Below are 23,117 nucleotides of genomic sequence, written 5' to 3' on the forward strand. Positions count from 1 at the left end.
TGTGTGTGTGTGTGTGTGTGTGTGTGTGTGTGTGTGTGTGTGTGTGTGTTTTTCAAAAGTACTGTGTGACACATAGGAGACGGACGGTTTTGAACTGCATAGTACTGAGGGCACGGTGGTGGGAGGTGGTCGTGGTGGGGATAGTTCTGATTCACACAAGAAGCCATTCCATTTACTCAGTCACTATGGAGCAGTCGGACTTGCAACGTCGAATGTTTGTCTATGACAGTTTCATGAAAAGTGGTGAGTCTATTATTGCCACGCAGTGATTGTTTCGTGCGCGGTTTAATGTCGGTCGACATGGAGCTGTTCCGAGCCGTAACACAATCCTCAGATGGGTGGAAAACTTCAGATCAACTGGAAACATACTGGATAAGAAGCATCCTGGCCCAAGACGCAGAGTAACGACACCAGCAAATGTTGAAAGGGTAAGGCAAGCAGCAGTCAGAAGCCCAGGACGGTCAGCTAGACGTCGTGCTAGTGAGTTACGAATCAATCATGAATCAGTTAGATGAATTTTGCATAAAGAACTAAAATTCCATCCCTACAAAATGCTCATTGTCCAACAACGTAAGGAAACTGATTTTGCTGTACGAGAAGACTTCGCTTACAGAATGCAAGGGATTTTCTGCTCGAGTGAAAATGAAATTTTATTGATGAGTGATGAAGCTCATTTTCATTTAAACAGGACCGTGAATAACCAAAACCTACGTTACTGGGCTCCAGAGCATCCACACCTTATCCACCAGTGTCCTCTACACTCAGAAAAAAGGTAACAGTCTGGTGTGCTCTTGGCTCTGTTGGCATTATTGGACTTAGTTCGGTTCGTTACACTCGTATGCTTGAAACCAGAACTAAGAGGACAACAAATCCCTTTAAAACGCATTTGGTTCCAGCAGGATGGGGCAACATCGCACACCCCAAACACTTCGATGACAGTTCTTAGACGCATGTTTCCTGGCCGGATTATGTCATGTTTTGGCAATGTTCCTTGGCCTCCCAGGTATCCCGACTTGTCAGTATGTGACTTTTTTCTGTGGGGGTACCTTAAGAACTGTGTCTATAACCACAAACCACGAAATTTGGACGAGTTGAAGAATGCAATCATTCAAGAAATTTCTGCCATCCCTGCAGAGATTTTAGTCCATGTGCTGGAGGATTTTGAGAAGAGACTTGAGTCCATCATTCGAAATGATGGACATCACCTTGATGACATTATTTTTCACAAATAACTTTGTTAACTAAAATGGCAAATAATGAGCTTAGATTTTGTGTAAATAAACATGCATTAATTTTAAAGTTGGCTGAGTATTATTTCATTAAAAACCGTCCGTCTCCTGTGTGTCACCCTGTATTTTGCATGTCTGTCTGTCTGTCTGTACCCCACACAATGCATCCCTGGGCATCCCAGTCTGTACTCAACAGGTAAAAGTTTCCTGCAACTAGTATTGCATGATGTGGGTATTTACACGCTGTTGACTGTAGACTTTCTTTGAATGACTCTAGAAACTGTCACAGCAGAATTGGGTGGCCATTAAAAACTCCAGTAATTAATTTGGTTTCACCTACACCTGTTCTACACATCAGATGACTTCACTGTATCTCAGAGCTTTGACCTCAATAGACTCAATGTTTGCATCAACTGCAATGAACACACCCCCTCCTATGGTCTTTAACCTGTCTTGCTAAAATATGTTCTGTGACTTGCTAAATATCCCAGAGCTTTCCACTTCAGGTTTCAGCCAGCTCTTGGTCCCAAGAATAATTTGAGCATGAGCACTTTCCTGGAGTGCAGTACATTTGAGAACTGTATCACAAATACTTTGGCAGCTTACTGATAAAATTATGACAGGAAAGGTGTCTTTATTCTGAACACTGTTTGACTTTCCTTGCTCGATATCGACTGGCAAGTGTTCCTCAGAGTACCTCAAACAACTGCCTAGCCTAAAAAATCCTCATGTGGACTCCACAGGTACTCTGCTACCCGAGTAGCTGCTTCCTTTGTGTTGTGCACCTCTTACCTATCGAGGGGAGACCTACACTTCCCACACAATAATGCAGGTCTAGAAATGTGCAGCCAAGACTGTCACAGACTCGATGAAGCCCTTGGTTGAGACTCTCCACTTGGCTCCAAACGAAAGGATCCACATCAACTTTGGGAATGATGCTGCATATTGAGAGCTCTGCTTGTGCCCCATGCATGAGGCCAGCAATCTTCACCACCTCTGCCAGCTGCACGTACGAACTGGGGATCGTCTCGGAACCCACGCGACAGGTGTCATTGGTGCTGATGTGAGCCACAACATGCAGACGACTGTACCCTGCAGGTTCGATAGCCACAGGCGAGGCCACCTCCAAATCGTGGATGAACCCTCCCCCTCTGGCAGACATACTGAGTGCACACGGAGTTTCTTTCCAGCCCTGAACGCTATCTGCCTAAGGGCCTCCATAACGCACCTAACATTGGAGCCCCCAGTAACTACTAAACCCCTCTCCCCGTATGCCTGCTCGGACCCTGCTGAAGGAGTGGTCACCTGCCCACTCACAGGGTGAATGGGCGAGGCCAGGCAGCCCGTCTCCTCATTGGCCCTCTGCCTTGAATGACACGAATGCATTACCACCTACCATTCGCCCTGTTGTGAGGGTGAGTCCACCACATCGGGTTCACTAGTAGGTGCCTCGAAAGCAGAGCCCACGGGCAAAACAAGTGACACCTGAGGTGTCCAATACAATGTGCTGATTCTCCACCACCGTTACACCCCAAGGTAGCAGCCTGAAGATGACTGACCGTAGTCAAAAGCAGATGCAGCTTTCGTGAACTGCAGTCAGCTCTTCCTGCATCCACAGACAGTATGCACATATCCTAGTCTTCCTAGCAAAACTAACGAAGGAAGTGAACTATATAAGCAGACAAAACTAGATATGTAATTTGCTACCCTCCTGATGTGTCACCAGTGGATGCTGATGCGTTACTGAATTACATAGCTAGGATTTTCACTGAGCAACTATTACAGTACAGACTGAATGAATTTACACATACAAAAATGTGAGACTAAACCTCTCATACAGAAAAATATGCACAAAATTTAGTAAATGTGCCACTTGGAAACACAGAAAAAGATAAACACTCAACTTAATACTCCATAGATGTATATCAGCCAAGAGCTGGAGCCTGACCTGCTTACTAATTGGACGACTAAACTCCGTACAAGTACTTTCAGGAAAGACTTCCTGACACTTAAATCCATGCTCGGTGTTAAGAAATTTCTCTTCTGTAGAAACGCTTTTCTTGCCATTGCCTGTCTACATTTTATATCCTCTCTACTTCCCCATCATCAGTTATTTTCCTGCCCAAACATCAAAACTCATCTACCACTTTAAGTGTGTTTCCCTTGGCATCACCTGGTATAATTTGTCTACATATCCTTTTTCCTTGTTTTGCTTTTGTTGATCTTCATTTTATATCCTCCTTTCAAGACACTGTCCATTCTGTTCAGCTGCTCTGACAAGTACTTTGCTGTCGCTGAAAGAATTACAGTGTCGTCGACAAACCCAAGTTTTTATTTCTTTGCCCTGAACTTTAATTCCTTCTCCAAATTTTTCTATGGTTTCCTTTATTGCTTGCTTATTATATAGATTGAATAACATTGCGGATAGGCTACAACCCTGTCTTACTCCCTTCTCAGCCACTGCTTCCCTTTCATGTCCCTCTTGTTTCTGTACAAACTGTAAGAAATGTTTTGCTCTCTACATTTTACCCCTGCTAACTTCAGAATTTGAAAGAGTATTCCAGTCAACATTAGCGAAAGCTTTCTCTAAGTTTATAAATGCTATAAATGAAGGTTTACCTTTCCTTAACCTATCTTCTAGGGGACGTCGTAAGGTCAGTATTGCCAGGTGCGTTTCCACATTTTTTCAGGAATCCAAACTGATCTTTCCCAAGGTTGGCTTCTACCAGTTTATCCACTGTTGTGTAAGGAATTCGTGTTGGTATTTGCAACCATGACTTACTAAACTGATAGTTCTGTAATATTCGCACCTGCCAGCACCTGCTCTATTTGGAATTTCTTCTTGAAGTCTGAGGTTGTAATGTAGAATAATTCTAATAGAACAACCCATGTGTCAATATTATGAAAAGGATAGGTTGTTACTCGCCATGTAGTGAAGATGTTGAGTTCCAGACAGGCTCAACGAAAGGACTGCTAAACAAACAAGCTTTCCGTAATAGACAGCATACACACACACAGCCACACAAACACAGCTCAGACACACAACAACTGTTGAGGCTGTCCCCAGCAGCCTAGGCGGTGGTCATGTGTATATGAACTGTGTTTATGTAATTGAGTATGTGTATGTTTTATATTTCGAAAGAGGGTGTTCTGGCCAAAAGCTTATGTGCTTATATGTCTTTTTGTTGTGCCTGTATGTGACTCACCATCTCCACTATACTGTGAGTAGCAATCTATTCGTTTAATAATATTGTCATTATTCCGTCCCGGATGTTCCATCGTTTCGTTTCATATAGCGTGTGTGTGATTTTTATTAGTAACAGAGATATAGCTGTCAGAGAGTAATACAGACAAATACAAAAGGTGCTAAGGAACAACAAATGTTAAAGTTCAAAGTTGGTTTCACAAATTTCACCCACGACTGAATTCTCTTTACATCTTGTGTAGCTCTTTATATGTCCTCTTAGCACCTGGCCTGGTCTTAAATGGCTGCCTGTGGCCGAGTACTCAGCGCACTATTTTCAATGACGTGTCTGTGAACGATAAACTAGTCCGTGTACGTCATGACCTCTAGCAGCGTATCTGATGCCTTCCAACGGCCGCCGGTGTGACTAGGGCTCAGCTTGATGGCTGACAGCTGGCCCCTATGCAGTGTGGGGCCTGCCTGACGGTTCTGCAGTGCAGGTGGCTGGTGCAGGTAGACGCTTAGCTGAGGTATAGTAGTAAGTAAGCGTGACATGTTAAAATGATACAGTAGAATTGGTCAGCAAATCATAAACACAGTTGAAAAATTCAGTTATATGGACTCGAGCACAACTTCATAGATGGAATCGTAAATTTAAAAAAAGACAGTTGTCAAAGCAGCTAGAGTACCATCACATGAACTGAAAGTCTGTTTCTGTAACCAGCAGTATCTCTGTAATCAAAAGAATCGGAAGGCTAAAGTGCGGTTCTGGCGTACCTGTGTGCTCTGTTATGTACTGCAGTTGGCAACTCTGTGATGCATATGGTAAGTGGCTGACTGCATTTGTATTCTATATGGAGGGTGGGAAGAAAACTAAATGTGGTGACAGAGTGATCTGTAGTGAAGCATGAGGCCAAGGTTAGGTTGGAATGTGACACTTTGGTTGCGAGTTGGTGAAACCAATGAATTTCAACAAAAAAATACAACAATCCATCATGTTCAATTCTCACCATGCAGCATGCGATGGAAGACACAGGTATACCGTAACTGCATTTGTACCAAATACACATGTGCTGTGTGGAATGTGTTACTTGAATTAATGTATAGTGCTACTTCCTAAAATATTTTCTATTCCTGCTGAAACAACCTGTGTAACTGATATTAGTAGTATTTGGTTCTGACATATGAATGTAATAGCTTAGTTGATTTGCAAATATATGCATGTCACTTGTGTGACATTGCTGAAACTTTATCTCAGAAATATTGGTACCAAACAAACAAATAATATCCAAACATGTAGCACGGAAACAGGTCACTTACCAAATGCATCGACAGAGAAATGGTATCATGGTTTTTGATACACACTAAGGAGCATTATGTAGACTGTAACAACTTCGCTATTTTTCACACTTGCATTCACAAGATGCTTTGGAGTAAAAACTGTTTTTGTCCTGTTGTCGGATATTCACATAACGTGCTTCTTTACTTGCACATGGACCTTAAGGCTAATTTTGTGTAGCCTCTTGATTTAAAAAGTTGGTATCTGCAGTTTCATTGTTATGCCACACCCCTAAGGTACCATATTTTGTGCTCTGGATACACCTATTTGACAATCTAGTAATCAGTTTAACAGTCATTTTAAAAGCAGATATAATCATATATATTAGATACAATCATATGTATTAGACAGTCATATAACATACTATTTTATATCCTACAGTTAGATAAATACAGTACATAAGCTCTGATAATTTAGAATAACTTCCTTTGAGTCCCATTACATTGCATTCCTGTACCATTACTACAAAGGGAAGATCACATTTTGGCTTAGGTTTTCATAACTTGTTGCAGTAATAGATTTAAAATTATTCTTGTTGTCTCCTCCTTACACACCCCATAAAAACTGTAGTCTGTAGCTGAACAAAGAAAACATTGTGGAGGTCTCAAGTAAAGAACTATTACAGTCCCATTGATGAAAGTACTAATGAGATAACTGCTGCCCGTTTTATACAGATAATGAAAGTTACTGTTATAATATGTTTATTAAGAACTAAAATAGTCCATTAATAATATTTTTAGAAATTTAGTAAGCAGGTTAAGTAAGGAAATATCCTGAAACTGTATTAAGCCAACATTTATAAAATTACGCATTTTGGGATTAATTGCTTTTATACTATTTAAAATTTTCAGCTGCTGGTAATGGGCTACCTTGAGCAGGAATGGCAGACATAGTTTTTCAGTTCCCTTCTCTGACGAGAAAGACAAGTAATAATGAAAAATATGAATAAAATTTATGGGTGATGAAATAAAAATGTTCTTTGTAAACTGTAGATTAGTACACACTCAACAGTCAGGAGATCCAGAAGTAAGACCACCCTAACAGCTGTGATTCACGTAGCACTGCTGAAATACCAATTGGTTCTGCTAAGAAATTAATCAGTGGACTAATATAGTTGAGGATACTTACTAGTTACTAGTTATGATGTGTTGGGAAGCACCACAGCTATTGCTGAAATGAGATGGGGGGTATATGTTTTCTAGCTGCTATTTAATTATGTGCTCACACCACGAGTCGTGCTCAAAATATTTGGCTGTGGTATGGAACAAACAATGCTGTGGAACATAACAGCTTGGATGTAGATGCTTTTGTCACTATCCAAGTTACCCAAATTTCCCCTCTTACCTACATTGCTTCTCAATCATATGCTTCAGCCTTATTTTATTTCTGTACCTCTTTCCAAACCTCATCCATTCTATTTCTTTCTTCCCCCTTCACATATTTTATCTGCAGCTATCTACCACTAATTTGCATTCTCAGCGCATTATTTTTTATGAGTTAATCTCTCAATTTCAGTTACCAAAAGCCCATTATTTGTAATACTTTGAATTTGGAACCTCAGCAGTTAGGTTTTTTGTTCCCTCCCCCCGCCTCTCCACGTTCTTGTACATTGTCAGAACTGTGATCAGCATGTGGAATGTATTTGTGGTTACCTCAACACCTGCCTATCTCACACAATACTCTTCCCATTCATTCTCTGTCTTTTCCATCTCCGAAAGTATGTAACATAGGTGGAACTAAATTTTTATACTTCTGTCTGTCAGCTTTACGACAGGTGTGTTCATTGAGAGGGTGACAAGTTGACATTTTGTCTTTCGTTGCAGACATTACCATTAAGTTTACTTGCATTTCATATCTGTGATTATATAGGTTCTTGAATACTTTGTGATGGAAACTTATTGATCAAAACTCATACTGTATAAGATGAGAAGCCAATGTTGTGTTGCAAAATGTCATTTATCTAACAGATGCTCTTAATTATTTTTGTCCCTCGACAGCTGGACTTGACGAGATCACTAGAAGACCAAGGTCCCTTCTGTGTAATCCTGCACAAGCTTACTGATATCATTGTTCTTGCTGGTCAAGGAGATAAAAAGGTATTTTTTTCTTTCTTTACAATTGTCTGTCTTGAGTTTTAACAGTTTAAGTGTTGTGTGGAGTAAAAAAAAAAAACTTTGAGGCCAACCTTTTTTTTCCCTCTGTGTATATAGACTGCAGCAGCGAGCGAAAATTTATACAAAGCTCGGGAATCGAACTTGTCTCCTTCTTACTAGGCAGGTGTGCTAGCCACTGAGCCACCATGGCACAGTGGTTCGCTCAACTTCACGAAATACCCTGGCACACCTCCCTCCTTGATCCAAATTCTCACTGCCACCGTTGATACAAATTTTGACTCGCTGCTTCAGTCTATATACATAAAATCATGTATGTATGAGACCAGTAAAGGCTCTGAAATTGTGTCATTTCTTTTTTAATGTGTGCAAAATACTGCAATTTACAATAAGATCTTACAGATTTACTTTCTTTGATTTAATCCTTGTTTGTTGTGTAAATATGAGACTTTTCCAGCATACAGCACCCATGTGGGAGATCCCAGCAGTCATTTAGTTCAGCCTGACAAAGAGATATGAAGTATATGATGATGATGATGATGATGATGATGATGATGATGATGATGGAGGTCCCATATTCCAAGGAGCGTAGGGGACGATGCAGGAGATCTGCTCCACCTTACTAGGCAAGGTCCTAGTGGAGGTGGTTAGTAATTTAAAATCCAGATATGCGTAGGCTGCCAGAAAAGTTCTCAGCTTCACCCAGAGACTGCAGCACTACTTGCATAATTTTTTCCCTTTATGTTGGTACACATGTTAGTAGATGGCATGTACATTGCAAATCATACCAGGCAGCAGTTGACTGTAACCTGTTGCGTGAGGCAATTGCGATGAACATGGTGTTTGAAATGGAAAAAAATCAAGTATTGTGCAGTGATTAAAGTCTTCATAAGAGAAAGTTTAACACCAACAAAAATTCATTTGTGGCCTGTAAATGTGTGTGGTGGCTCTTCACCATCAGTTTCCACCTTGGGAAAATGGGTGACTGAGCTTAAACATGGCTGTGAAAGCATCCAAGATAATCCACGAGAAGGGCATCCAAAAAGTGCAAGCACACTGCATATCATCGACAAAGTGCATGAAATGATTTTGGAAGGTTGGCATTTAAAGGTGCTTGGAATTGCTATTGCTCTATGGATATCACAGGAATGTGCTTGTCATATCTTGCACCAGGAACTGAACATGGGAAAGCCTTGCACAAGGTGGGTGCCACATGTGCTCACTGCGGACCACAAATGCATTCGCACAACGCTTTCCGAAAAGTGGTTGGTGTGTTTTAAGAAAAATAGAAGGGACTTTTTGCTCTAGTATCTGACAGTGAATGAAACATGGATTCACCTCTGCACACCTGAATCCAAACAGCAATCCATGCAGTGGATAGAAGATGGTTCTTCAGCTCCAAAGAAGGGAAGAACAGTGCCATCAGCGGGAAAGATCATGTGTCGGTGTTTTTGGATGCGAAAGAAATATTTTTGATTGACTTGTCTTGAAAAAGGTAAAACCATATCTGGAGAGTCATACTCTCAACTTCTAGTGAAACTGAATGCAAGGATTTGTACCCAGCTTAAAGAAAAAAGAAAAAAATCATCTTCTATCAGGTCAGTGCCTCTGCCCACAAGTGTCTTGGCAATGGTGAAATTGAGGGATCTGCACTATGAAGTGCTTGAACGTCCATCTTATTGCTCAAATTTGACCCCCGTGGACTTCCATCTATTCTCAAAACTGAAGAAATTCCTCACTGGTTAGCACTTTTCGCCCAAATAAGAAGCCATTGTAGCTGTAGATGGGTATTTTAAAGCATCTCTGGAAGAACACTATGAGAGGAGATAATGACATTGGAACACTACAATATGAAATGTATTGATATTATGTTGAAAAATAAAAAACTTCTTTGAAAGCATAAATTGTCATTTTCACCATCAGGCCAAGAACTTTTCATACAGCCCTGGTAGATTCTGATTTTTGTGTGTGTGTGTGTGTGTGTGTGTGTGTGTGTGTGTGTGTGAGAGAGAGAGAGAGAGAGAGAGAGAGAGAGAGAGAGAGAGAGAGAGAGAGAGAGAGAGAGTGGGGGGGGGGGAGATCGGACTTTGTTTATCGAGGGGAATAGCAGGCATATTTAATGAGCTAATAAATTTGATTGGCATTTTTCCTTTTTTCTTTCTGATAAATAATTTTGTTGACAATTTTGGCATGACCAAAGTCTTCCCAAGATAGATAACTGCTGGAGGAGAATATCCACATAAAATGTCTTTCTGGAAACATCCCCCAGGCTGTGGCTAAGCCATGTCTCCGCAATTTCCTTTCTTTCAGGAATGCTAGTTCTGCAAGGTTCGCAGGAGAGCTTCTGTAAAGTTTGGAAGGTAGGAGACGAGATACTGGCAGAAGTAAAGCTGTGAGGACGGGGCGTGGGTCGTGCTTGGGTAGCTCAGTTGGTAGAGCACTTGCCCGCGAAAGGCAAAGGTCCCGAGTTCGAGTCTCGTTCCGGCACACAGTTTTAATCTGCCAGGAAATTTCAATATCCACATAATTTTCTTCTTTCTAGAAGCCAAATTAGCAACATAGGCCCAAGATGACAGCTCCATTGAAAAGTCAGATTTTCAGCCATTTTAGTTTCACAGTGTCCTTTTGGCAAAGGAAGATTGTGTTTTTTGTGGAAGGGCCTATTTGGCACTTCTTCAGAGTGACCAGCATGAATGTTCCCAAGGGTCACCCACTCCATTTGTCTGACTTACTGCAGGAGGAACAGCACTGCCTCCCTAGTTAGGTTGGCAGTGTAGGACTATTGCGTTTCCTCGAGGTGATAAAACTGGGAGGCACACACTCCAGAGCCCAATGGGAAGCAGCTCCTGCTTGCGATCTGTCAGTTAATTGAAAGATAGGCATACAAGTCAGCAGCCATCTTACTTAGTCATAACACATACCGGATGGTTTTGCTTTGAAGCCAGAGGTATTCAGTAAATGAGGAAGTAGAGTTTGATTGCATGTTTCAATAATGCAATCACAGATACAACACATACTTACTTCCGGAACAGCAGGCGATCTGCATACTCCTGTACATTGCACTGATGGCAACCAGTGTCCCAACATGCTTGTGTTCTTGTTTTTGGCTGTATGTTTATCTTCCCTTGATTGGTTCTCACTAAATAATACTTGCATTTTTTTAATGTTTGACAATATCATCGTATTATTTACTTCTGTAATATTCATGTTTCAGTATTCCGTGGGTAGGTTGCTGCGACCATTTGTAGTCCAGAACTGTAGTATCTTGGCTATTCCCATTTTGTAAAGGCTGTCTCTTTTTTTATATTTTGATTTTGAGAACAATATACTGAGCTCAGTACTGAATTCAGCTTTCAGTATCTCAGTTACTTCTGTAACCGTCCCCTCATCGCTGATAAATTTCAACACTCTGCAACTGAAACATCTGTTTTCTGATACTAACACTCAAGCTGGCAGACAGTTTTGCAGGTAAGGTCTGGATTACCTGAAAAATTATAGGAAGGAGTAGATGAGCTGCAAATACCATTTGATAACTCATTCTCCAGTTTTTCTCCTTATTAATCTCGTTAACAGAGACTGACAATTTCCTCAAGCGCCTCACATGCCTTGGCCCTTCCCAAGTAATAAACACAGCTGCACAGGCACTGCAATGGATTTGAAGGTCAGTGCCTGTACATTGGTATTCTAAAGCAATAATGCACACTTCCTGAAAACATTAAAAAAAGTTAACTTGAAAATTTACAAACTCCCTCTTGTGTAAATTATTAACCATTTTGAGCATTACCTAATAGTGCTGTTTCCAGCTATGTCTGTAGAGTTCCAGTCTGCAGATCACAAGTTTGCATCTTTGAGTTTCATTAGAAGCAACTCTTTTTTTATGTGAAGTATATATTTATTTTAAAATTTTACTTTTCTGGGGGTCTACAGCCTCAACATGTTTTGAAAATGAAAACGTTATCCAAGAGGCTATATTCTTTCTGATATATGTGCGAGTGGCCAATTTCAATTGTGGGACATTTTCAAGCATGTATCTTAAGGTTACAGCTTCATTTCACATTGTAATACAACATTGGTACACGTGGACAGGTATGCGTCATATTTCTGTGCATATGTGGTACAAAAACAATTACAATAGTGTACTTGATTATGTCCATTAGCTGACCATTCCAAATATTAATGACAAATAGTGAATCAGTGTAACAAGGGGTAATTAACAATTCAATTTTATAATAAATGTAGAATTCAAATATAATAAATAAGAAAGGCCTTGCTTCTAACAAGTGACGCAATTGACCATTTTGTTGGAGGATTAGACTGCTACACACACTGTCGTCGCCAGGTGTGTCAAGAATAGTTGCAATGCTATGTACATTGTATGTGATAAGATTCAGAAATGTTCAGTGTCTGTTTTTGTTACAAGAAAGTTTTTGAGAAATGAGTCTTGTTGCTTTTGGATATTGGTATTGGGTCCCCAAGGAAAGTGTAGAAAATTAAAGAGGGCCTAGTAAGATCCCCTTTTTAGGCCAAAATGCAGATTTTAATTTTTTCTGGCAGAGAACGCAGGTTGAATTATGTTAAAATCACAATGACACTACAAAATTTAAGTTTCTACCAGTGTATAGAATGTTCAGATACAAGGATTACTCCAGAAGAAAGGCACAGCATTTTTTTAACCATCCAATTTATTTTCCCTACCTTTGATGTTTTTACAATTGTTGATACATTTGTGAGAGACAAAATGTCATTTTTCCACATTTACCCCCTCCCTTTCAATTGCCCAAAGTCAGGACCAGCACATTTGAGCCACTGTTTATCAGTCTTCATAAGTCATCTTCAAATCTTGGTCCACTTCACCAAAGAGGTGTAATCCTAGAGTGCCACATTAGGGCCATAAATGGGTGTTTCAACATTCAGGATTCTCGGAACCACCTGACACAAACGCTTTTCAGCTTCTACTGTCTCGTTATTCTGCACACTTCTCCTACTTCCATTCTGATTGACAGTTTATTCACTGTTATACGTTTGTCAGCCAAAATGTGATTGTGAATACACTGCACACTGTCAGGAGCCTGTGCAGTGCTCGGTCTGCCACTGTGCAGGAGATCGTGAGTATTGGCGTGCCCATTTTCACCAGGTGATATGCCGGTCTGACTACAAACTGTACCATGTCATCCTCATACATCTTCTTCAGTAGTGAATGTTTGTGACACTCTAGTTCGCACGACATAGGAACTCTAGAACAGCTTGTTGCTTCAAATGAACATGAAATGCAGCAGCCATCTTGAGCGTGTGCTACAAAAGTGCAACTTGCAGAAGTAGTGTGGATTAAATTTGAATGCAAGTGGGAAGTATGTTTCTATGACTTCTGTGAATAACAAATATGTAGAACAAGAGTTGGCTTTGTGAAAAAATGTTTTTCTTTTGGAGTAACCCTCGTAACTCACGGGAATGCTGCTGGGGAATGTCCACCACACCAGTTCGTCGAGGAAGTTACGCATCTGCTTTTCTGTAAGTTATTTGAATGTCGTGATGGTACAGTGCTTTCACTGGGCCATTGATTTTACATTCCAGCTGTTTAGTCCATCTGATAACAAAGTGTCACAGCACGGTTTGTTCCTTCTTATTGCCTTTGTCTTCTTCTTCTTCTTTTAAGGGAATAGAACATAAGAAAGCAAAGTGTTAGTTGCTCTATCAGATTAGAAGAAGAGCTACACCACTTCCCTCAGACATAAAGTAAAAGATATCAAAAGGTAGCCGTACATAATGTGGTTGGTTAACAGACCGTGTGCAGTACCGTATCAGCTGGCCTCTCACATTAATTTAACATAGTTGTAAATGATAAATTAATGCCATTCTCACACTGTGAGGCCTCATACATTAAAAATTGTGAACTGTCACTGGAGTTGCGTGGCTTGGATGGCAGCAGGTCATTTTGGCTTAATTTATCATTTAAGTTGTTAATGACTGTTTTAGAATCCTTAATTTTGTTCCCAACATCATGTACGTTCTTTTGTGACCAACAGCTTTGCAGGTGAGATATGCAAAGATAAATGTGTAATTTAATGTCATTGACTTCTGTGCTTAAAAATGCTGTTTGTATCAGCAGATAGAAAAATTTCACAGGGTGTGCCTTCCTTCAGGAAGGTGTTATCATCCACTTATCTCTCCTGTTAGCTCATATCTAATCTGTGACACCTGAACTTTGTTTATGACTGGCAGTTTGAAGCCACACTTCCTGGACACAGTGTAGCCTCAGCAAAGAATCTCTTATCTTACACATATTATATATATGAAATTTAGACAAGTCCATTACATGTACAGGGTATCCTTAATTAAAGCTCAGTTTCAGAATGCTGTCGAAAGAGCACTACTGCTCAGAGTGACATCAAATTTGGATAGCGTATTACTGACGCAGGGGGACGGAGTCGTGGAACAAAAAAAATTTAAGGAAAATTTTACCAGTGGATGGGCACAGTAAGCATCTAAATGTAAATGGGGTTGACTACAAAAGACAGATGAATCACAATACAATGGCTGGGGAGTGAGTTGCACAATACACCATCTGTACTGTTCAGCATACACGACTGCACAATCTCAGCAGTCGACAGTTGTTGCACTGTTATTAGGTAAGCCCACCCGTCACAGCAAGGTCGTACCACATTGGGTGGAAAAAATCAGTTTTTAATCATCCCGAGGCCATAAACCACATAAAAAGTGAAATGACATTGGTTTCTAATTGTCTTGAGACTGGCAGGAGGCATGTTTGATATACTGCCCACTGTTTTCTGCCATACGTTGAAATCTGGAAACAGTACGTTCCACAACAGATTGGAGTTTCTCGGGGATCACGTTGTGAATATGTTGTGCAGTGTATGCGTTCAGTTCTGCTGTGTTCATAATTGGAATACTGAACACAACATCTTTCAGATAACCCTACAGCCAGAAGTCACAGGATTAAGATCAGTTGATCTGAGTGGCCAGACTGTTGGGAAATGGCAGCTGGTAATAGCAGCATTTGCAAAGTGCCTCTGCAACAGCCACTTCACTGGTTGTGAAATGGGTGGAGGAGTGCCGCCTTGTATAAAAGTGATCCTATCCACACTGTTGAAGAGTTGAAATGATGTTGATGTGCAAAAAACTGTCATAGCATTTACCAGTGAGTATACGGGTAACAGGAACCCACAGGACTGATCTCCCCCCAAAAAATATGGCCCTATGACAAACAACGCCGTCAACCCACAGCACACAGTCATGTTTGCAGAGTAAAGTGGTACTGGTCAAAGTGCCTGCAGATTTTCCGTTGCCCGTACTCTCAAATTCTGTGTATTGAGATATCCTTTGAGATTGAAATGGATTCCATATGTCCACAGAATGTTCCTTGCAAGCAAGAGATTCCAGAGTGAATGTTTGTCTTGTTGGCAAGTCAGCAGGATGCAACTCCTAAACATGGCTGATTTTGCACAGTTAGCGATGTAGGATGTTACTAAGGATTTTGTGCACCGTGCCAACAGGAATGTCCAACCTTCAGACAGTTCCCCATATGCTGCCTGTTTTCACACCACCACTTAGCCCTGCTGCAGTGCTGTGGTCACATCTTTGACAGACACTATATCAGCTGCTTTCCTCCCTCTGCACATTGCACTTTAAAAGAATGTCTCTTTTTGAATTTTGTAATCATTTTCTCCGGATCATTAGCAAGCATCAGACCAACACCGTGGTTCATACATTTTCAGGGCAACTGGCACACAGTCACTTTCCTTGTAAAAGATCTTTACTAGCAGTGTGGGATCCTTCACGGAGACAGTCATGCTGGGGGTGGTCTTGGATGAAAACTGAGCAATAGCCATGTGCCGCACATCTGTTGGTGTGGATATTCTGATGCTGACAGCACCATCTGTTGGACAACTTTTCGTTAATCCCCCCTCCCCCCAAGGTGTTTCCCCGTGTCAGTAATAAGCTGTTCAGTGGTTCCCCTGACGTCATTGTGAGCAGTGGTTCTCTTGACGTCATTGTGAGCAGTGGTTCTCTTGATGTCATTGTGAGCAGTGGTTCCCCTGACATCATTGTGAGCAGTGGTTCCCCTGACGTCATTGTGAGCAGTGGTTCTCTTGACGTCATTGTGAGCAGTGGTTCCCTTTATGTCATTGTGAGCAGTGGTTCCCTTTATGTCATTGTGAGCAGTGGTTCCCTTTATGTCACTGTGAGCAGTGGTTCCCTTGACGTCACTGTGAGCAGTGGTTCTCATGACGTCATCGTGAGCAGTGGTTCTTTTGACGTCATTGTGAGCAGTGGTTTTCTTTCTACAGTGTTTTGGGACTGGAACTTTAATTATGGACACCCTACACTTTAAATAAGTATATCCTGGATGCGTATAAGAAATACCAGTGGGATTGTGACTGATTGTTGTGTTCCTATCATTCCTTACAGAAATAAGTTAGCACGACTTTCTGTGTTCTTGAGAAAATGAAATTCATAAATGTTCAAAGCAAATCTCATTACCTGAATATTTTGTACATGTTTGTCACCGGAGCTTAATTCTTTCTATGTGACTGTTTTTTCCCACTACTTGGTTCAATAGCTCAAGCAGAGACCTTTGCCTTTAGCATGCAAGTGCTCTGCCCCCCAAGCTATCCAAGTGCTGCTGGTGACCTGCCCTCACGACTTCTTCCCGAAAGGCATACAGGATGTGTTCTATGAAGTTCGGAAGGTAGAAGAAGATACTAGCTGTGAGGAAAAGTTGCGAATCATAGCTCTGTCGGTAGAGCACTTGCTCATGAAAGGCAAAAAAACTCTGGTTTGCATCCCGGTCTAATGAACAGCTTTAACCTTCCAGGAACTTTCAGCTATACAGTCTGCAAAAGGCTGTGAAGACTTGTATGACAATGAGCATTTGGGGAGTTCACATACGTCACTGACTGATGATAACATTTCCTGTGTGGACGCAGTGGTGAAAACAGATTGCTGTTTGCACCCCGAGGACATGTCCCGAGAATTTGGCATTTCAAGAGGGAATGCTTACAATGTCGTTCAAGGGTCCTCATGATACCAGAAGGTATCTTGTCTGGGGTGCCTAAGCACTAAGCCGTTAGATGACATTATGAAAGACGAGCAAATGATTGCTTCACTGAATCATCTACAACAGCATACCAAGGAGGGTGACGTTTACCTGGACTGCACAGTTATGTTACTGGTGATGAAGCACGGATTCTGCATTTCACACTAGAATCAAAGCTGTAGAGCATGGTGTGGGAACACCTGGGTTCACCTGTGACAAAAAAGTTCTGTTGGGAAAGTGATGTTATCAGTCTTCTGGGATTGCCTTGCACTGCTGCTGCTAGATTTCATGCCACTAGGTGCAACAATCAATTCTGACAGTTACTGTTCCACACTGCTATGACTGCAGACTGCTGTCAGGAAGAAGCAATGGTGCATTATCAATGTGGACAGTGTGATTATTCTACACGACAAAGCGAGGTCAAGTGTGGTAATCAGAACCACCGACTAGCTCTGGTCATTTCACTGGTAGAGTCTGGACCTCACTCCATAGTAATTTCCACAATTTTGATCCATTGAAGAACTTCCTGGTACGACAGCGATTCACGTGTAACGATGGAGGCAAGAGAGCAGTCTGCGGGACAAATTATACCATAAGGGATCTCAGATTTAGTCCAGTGATGGGACAAATGTCTGAATTGCTGTGGAGACTATGTGGAAGTATAGTGTAAGGTACATAGAATAGTATGTATACAGGGTGAAAAGTATTTAAACCGACAAACTCTGGGAGGTTGTAGGGGACATCAAAACAAATATTTTTTCCTAATGTCATTTTTTCCTATGAGGAGTATTTAAACCGGTAGAGGAAGATTTCTCTGGCGGCTAGTTAATTGAAGTAACAAACACTTTTCCATTTTTTATGACCAAGGGACAACACATTAACACAACCCAATTTCAATTACAGTAGAGTTTCAAAAATGCCTCCATTGACACGTAAACAAAGGTTACGCCGCCAGATCATGTTCTGTCTGACAAGGGCAAAAACCCCAGGAGTATCCTGAATTGTTCCTGCTGCTGCTGCTGCTGCTGCTACTGTCCGGGCAACCAGATCCTCTTCTGATGCAACAAGAGTTTCATAAACAAGGTTGCGCATCTCTCCCCACACAAAAAAGTCCAGAGGGGACATATCTGGGGATTGAGTAGCCCATGGTACAGGACCACCTCTGCCAATCCACGTTTCTGTGAATCGAGGCACACGACGACTGAAATGTGCCGGCGCCCCGACATGTTGGGGACCACATACGTTGTCTTGCAGAGAGCGGGACGTCTTCCAGCAATTCTGGCAATGCTCTGGCGAAAAAATTGTAATAGTGCCTGCCATTTAATGGCCTAGGTAGCAGATACAGCCCAATTAAACAGTCTCCAACAACACCGACCCACACATTAATGAAGAACCGCACTTGATGAGTGCTAGTAACTGTGGCATGTGGGTTATCCTCACTCCAAACACGCGAATTGTGCATGTTGAAGACTCCCTCACGCCCGAACGTTGCTTCATCAGTAAATAACACTGTGGATGGAAATGTAGGATGCATTTCACATTGTTCCAGGTACCACTGCGAAAACTGTGCTCTGGGTGGATAATCAACTGGTTCCAGATTGTGGACACACTGTAAGTGAAATGGACGTAACAATTGCTCTCGAAGGACTGTTCTTACATTCGTCTGATTTGTCTCCGTGTTACGTGCAATTGCACGAGTGCTGATTGAAAGATCCCATTCCACATGCTGCAAGACAGCTTCCTCAAATTGGGAGCGTTCTTACCGTGCGATGGTGTCCCTTTCCAGGTAATCTGCTAAATGACCCGGTCTCACGCAGACGTTGGTGCATAGCAGCAAAGGTCATATGATGCGGGATATGGCAATTAGGATATTGTTGTTGATAAACCGGCTGTGCAGCTCGTCCGTTGTTGTGCGCTATGTAGTACGCACCAACCATATCAGTGTACTCACTCCAGGTGTATCGCTCCATTAATAAACACAGACAATGCACTACTACACTGGTGGACAGCAGTTGCTTACAACTGAAGAGCGAATATGCCCTCTAACATCTGAAGATCGTAATACGGCCTCTAACAACTGAAGAGCATAGTATGGCCTCCACCGGTTTAAATAATCCTCATAGGAAAAAATTACATTAGGGAAAAATATTTGTTTTGATGTCCCCTACAACCTCCCAGAGTTTGTCGGTTTAAATACTTTTCACCATGTATTTGTAATTATCTGTATGTAGTTTATTTCCACTAGTAAAAAATAGCGGCAGAGACTTTCTGATTTGCCCTTGTACATCCATTTCAATATGCTTACTGTTTTCAAGCCTTTGCCTACCTCCACAATTTTTATGTCTCACACATTCCTCCATTAGCAAATTGACAATTTCTTGATGCCTCAAGATATGCCCTATAACTCATCCCTTCTTCTAGTCAGGTTGTGCCATAAATTTCTTCTCTGTGCTGATTCAGTTCATTACCTCCTCATCAGATATTCAATCTATCCATCTACAGGGTGCATTCACAAAGTTTCAAGACAGATTTAACTGACCAGCTGCACCGGCAACAGTTCCCTCCGAGATGATGCAGTGCCCAGAATGCTAGTGCTGGGAGTGTCAGTTGCCCCTGTCGAAAACTCATAGATCTAAAATGCACCATCATTTGGAGCAACATTATTTGGTAAAATTCTAAGCAAAACTGAACAAAACCACCACAGGAACTTTTGGTATGATTCAAGAGGCCTATAAAGAAGAAGCCACATCACATGCATGGTTTTCATGTGGCACAAGAGGTTCAAAGAAGGCTGCAAGGGTGTTGAAGACGATCACTGCACGGGAATAGCTTCAGCAAGTACCTGTCTAAAGTCCAGAAAAAGAAAAGGGTGAGTAGTAGCAAGGGAGTAAAACATTTTGAGCACACAGAACCAATCGAGAGGCATGACAGTGCAGCACCCACCGAGCCTTGCACATTACAGTCAAAAGGTTAATACAGTGTATGGATTATTGTTCTACATCTTTCTTATGTTTTAGTAACTTGTTCTTTTAATTGTTTCATATCCTTCAAGATTCTCTTTCTTCATGGGACCTACAAAATTTAATGAATGAAAAGTGGTGATGCCATCATTTGAATAATTGTTTTTTCAGTCACCAGTTTTTGTCAATGATTTTTAACTTTCCAGGCGGAAGCAATGGTTCAGAGGGTCGAGAGTTACCTAGATGCCCATCCGGAGGTGGCGGTCATCGATCCTCTCGACAACGTCAGGAAACTACTCGACCGATTCCACTCGTACAGCATTAGCTTGCGCAGTGGTGTCGATAGCCTCGGTAAGTGATCGGTGATAACATATGCCTATTGAGTGTATTTTAATATTGAATAATTACACTGAGATCCCAAGTAGATAAGGAACAATTCAGCTAGTTTGTTTTTCTCATATTTTTAAATTTGTGTTGACTGTAACAATTTGTGCAGATTGGAAAACACAGACAGTCTACAAAGGAGACTGGTTACAAAACACTGGTGTGACACTTCATACAATATTGCTTAGGTGCGAGGGTCCCAACCCAGATATGACTAATAAAGGATATTGAATGCATAAAAAGGAGGACAATGCAAATGCTCACTGTTTTTTTTTGATCTGTTGGAAAGCATCGTGGAGATGCTGAAAAACCTGAGCTGGCAAACTCAGTATCAACCACCACACGATATCACTACTGTAGGGACTACACATCATTTGTAATCCATTTTTCAAAAGGTAAATTCCAAAACAAGATGTCACTGTGAATTACCTTTGTGACAGTAAGAGCAGCGAGCTATCCAGTGCCATTTCCCTTAAGCCTACATCATTATTGTAGATAAAGGTGAGACTCAGTACATCTGAAAAAACATCATCTGTGTACGATTATCCACTGAGTCACAATGCGTGCAGAAATGTGTGTCAAGTGATTGTGATGGACGCTCATTAAAGAGATTGTGATGAAAAATAAGAAGGCAGTAGCTGCAAAAGTCACTGTGGATCTCAATGTTGTGCTCATGAACACTGTCAGTGTGAAGGGAGCTCTGTAAACAGGGAATTGTTGGGCAAGCTGGAATTTCAAGTCATTTGGTTGGCTGTGTCTTGTTTCAGACTGATTCCAATTTCTGACCCCTTTTAAGTCCCAAGAGTGAAACATAGAAGGGATTTGATGGTGATACAGGCAGTCGTGTTGTGGTATTCCGTGAGCCCCTTGGTTACTCTGCAATGTCGCATTACTGCCAAGTATTATGTGACCCTTTTGGCTGATCAGGTTCATCCCAGTGGTACAGTGTTTGTCCTACAGTGGTGACACTGTGTTCCAAGGTGACAGGATACCTGTTCACACAGCTTGTATCATCCAGGACTGGTTTTGTGAGCAGGTGGATGAACTTTCACATGTTCTGTGGCCACCACAGTCACCATAACCCAATATTATTGAGCCTTTGCTGTCTGCTTTGGAGAAAAGGTATGTGATCAATATCCACCTCTGTCATCATTACCTGAAGTTGCCACTATTTGGCTGGAAGAGTGGTATAGGATTCCCTTGAAAACCATTCACGGCCTGTATTAATCCATTCTGAGACAACAGGTTTCATTGTGTTTTGATGTGTCCATATTTTTGTCAACCCCTGCACATAAGGCTCATTTGGCAATAGATGTGAACACAGTTCTGCTATCTTCCATAATGTGACTTAATTGGAACAATGATGAACACACATTAAAAAAAGTTTTGCTTCACTTCGGTTCCGAGAGTTCTGTAACCTGTACAGAAAATTGGAATAGAGATCAACATAAACATCATTTCTGCCCTTTTGATTGCTCATGAAAACCACACATTGCACGTTGTACCACCATCCAGTGAGACCTTCAGAGGTGGTGGTCCAGATTGCTGTACACACCGGTACCTCTAATACCCGGTAGCATGTCCTCTTGTATTGATGCACGCCTGTATTCATCGTGGCATACTATCCACAAGTGCATCAACGCACTGTTGCTCCAGGTTGTCCCACTCCTCAATGGCAATTCAGTGTAGATCCCTCAGAGTGGATGGTGGGTCGCGTCGTCCGTAAATAGCCCTTTTCAATCTACCCCAGGTATGTTCGATAGGGTTAGATCCTGGAGAACATGCTGGCCACTCTAGTTGAGCGATGTCGTTATCCTGAAGGAAGTCATTCACAAGATGTGCACAATGGGGGTGTGAATTGTCGTCCACAAAGACAAATGCCTCACCAATATGCTGCCAATATGGTTGCACTATCAGTCAGAGGATGGCATTTACCTATCATGCAGCCATTACGGCACCTTCCGTGACCACCAGCAGCATACGTCGGCCCCACATAATGCCACCCCAAAACAGCAGGGAGCCTCCACCTCGCTGCACTTGCTGGACAGTGTGTCTAAGCCGTTGACTTGATGGGGTTGCCTCCAAACACATCTCCGACGATTGTGTGGTTGAAGGCAAATGCGACACTCATCGGTGAAGAGAACGTGATGCCAATCCTGAGTGGTCCATTCAGCTTGTTGTTGGGCCCATCTGTACCGCACTGCACAGTGTCGTGATTGCAAAGATGGACCTTGCCATGGGTGTCGGGAGTGAAGTTGCACATCATGCAGCCTATTGTGCACAGTGTGAGTCTTAACACGACATCCTGTGGCTGCACGAAAAGCATTATTCAACATGGTGGTGTTGCTATCAGGGGTTCTCAGAGCCATAGTCTGTACGTAGCGGTCATCCACTGCAATGGTAGCCCTTGGGTGGCCTGAGTGAGGCATGTCGTGCACAGTTCCTGTCTCTCTGAATCCCCTCCATGTCTGAACAACATCACTTTGGTTCACTCTGACACCCCTGGACACTTTCCTTGTTGAGAGCCCTTCCTGGCACAAAGTAATAATGCATACGCGATCAAACCACGGTATTGACCATCTAGGCATGTTTGAACTACAGACAACACAAGCTGTGTACCTCCTTCCTGGTGGAATGACTGGAACTGATCAGCTGTTGGACCCCCTCCGTCTAATAGGTGCTGCTCATGCGTGGTTGTTTACATCTTTGGGCAGGTTTAGTGACGTCTATGAACAGTCAAAGGGACTGTGTGCGTGATACAGTATCCACAGTCAACGTCTATCTTCAAGAGTTCTGGGAACCGGGGTATGCAAATTTTTTTTCAGTGTGTGTATTTGGAGCACGTTTTGGTGTTT

At 41.9% G+C, this 23,117-nt stretch overlaps 1 protein-coding gene across 1 annotated transcript in view; it reads left to right on the plus strand.

The window, feature by feature from the left end:
• The window catches only part of LOC126106368 (inositol-tetrakisphosphate 1-kinase-like), a 102,021-nt gene that overhangs the window by 12,210 nt on the left and 66,694 nt on the right, over nt 1–23,117 (plus strand). Inside the window, exons 3-4 of the mRNA XM_049912632.1 lie at nt 7,750–7,848; nt 20,085–20,229. Of these exons, the coding sequence (XP_049768589.1) occupies nt 7,750–7,848; nt 20,085–20,229 (244 nt within the window). The remainder of the gene's footprint in view (nt 1–7,749; nt 7,849–20,084; nt 20,230–23,117) is intronic.

This window comes from Schistocerca cancellata, chromosome 10 (genome assembly GCF_023864275.1).
Source record: "Schistocerca cancellata isolate TAMUIC-IGC-003103 chromosome 10, iqSchCanc2.1, whole genome shotgun sequence".
NCBI lineage: Eukaryota > Metazoa > Arthropoda > Insecta > Orthoptera > Acrididae > Schistocerca > Schistocerca cancellata.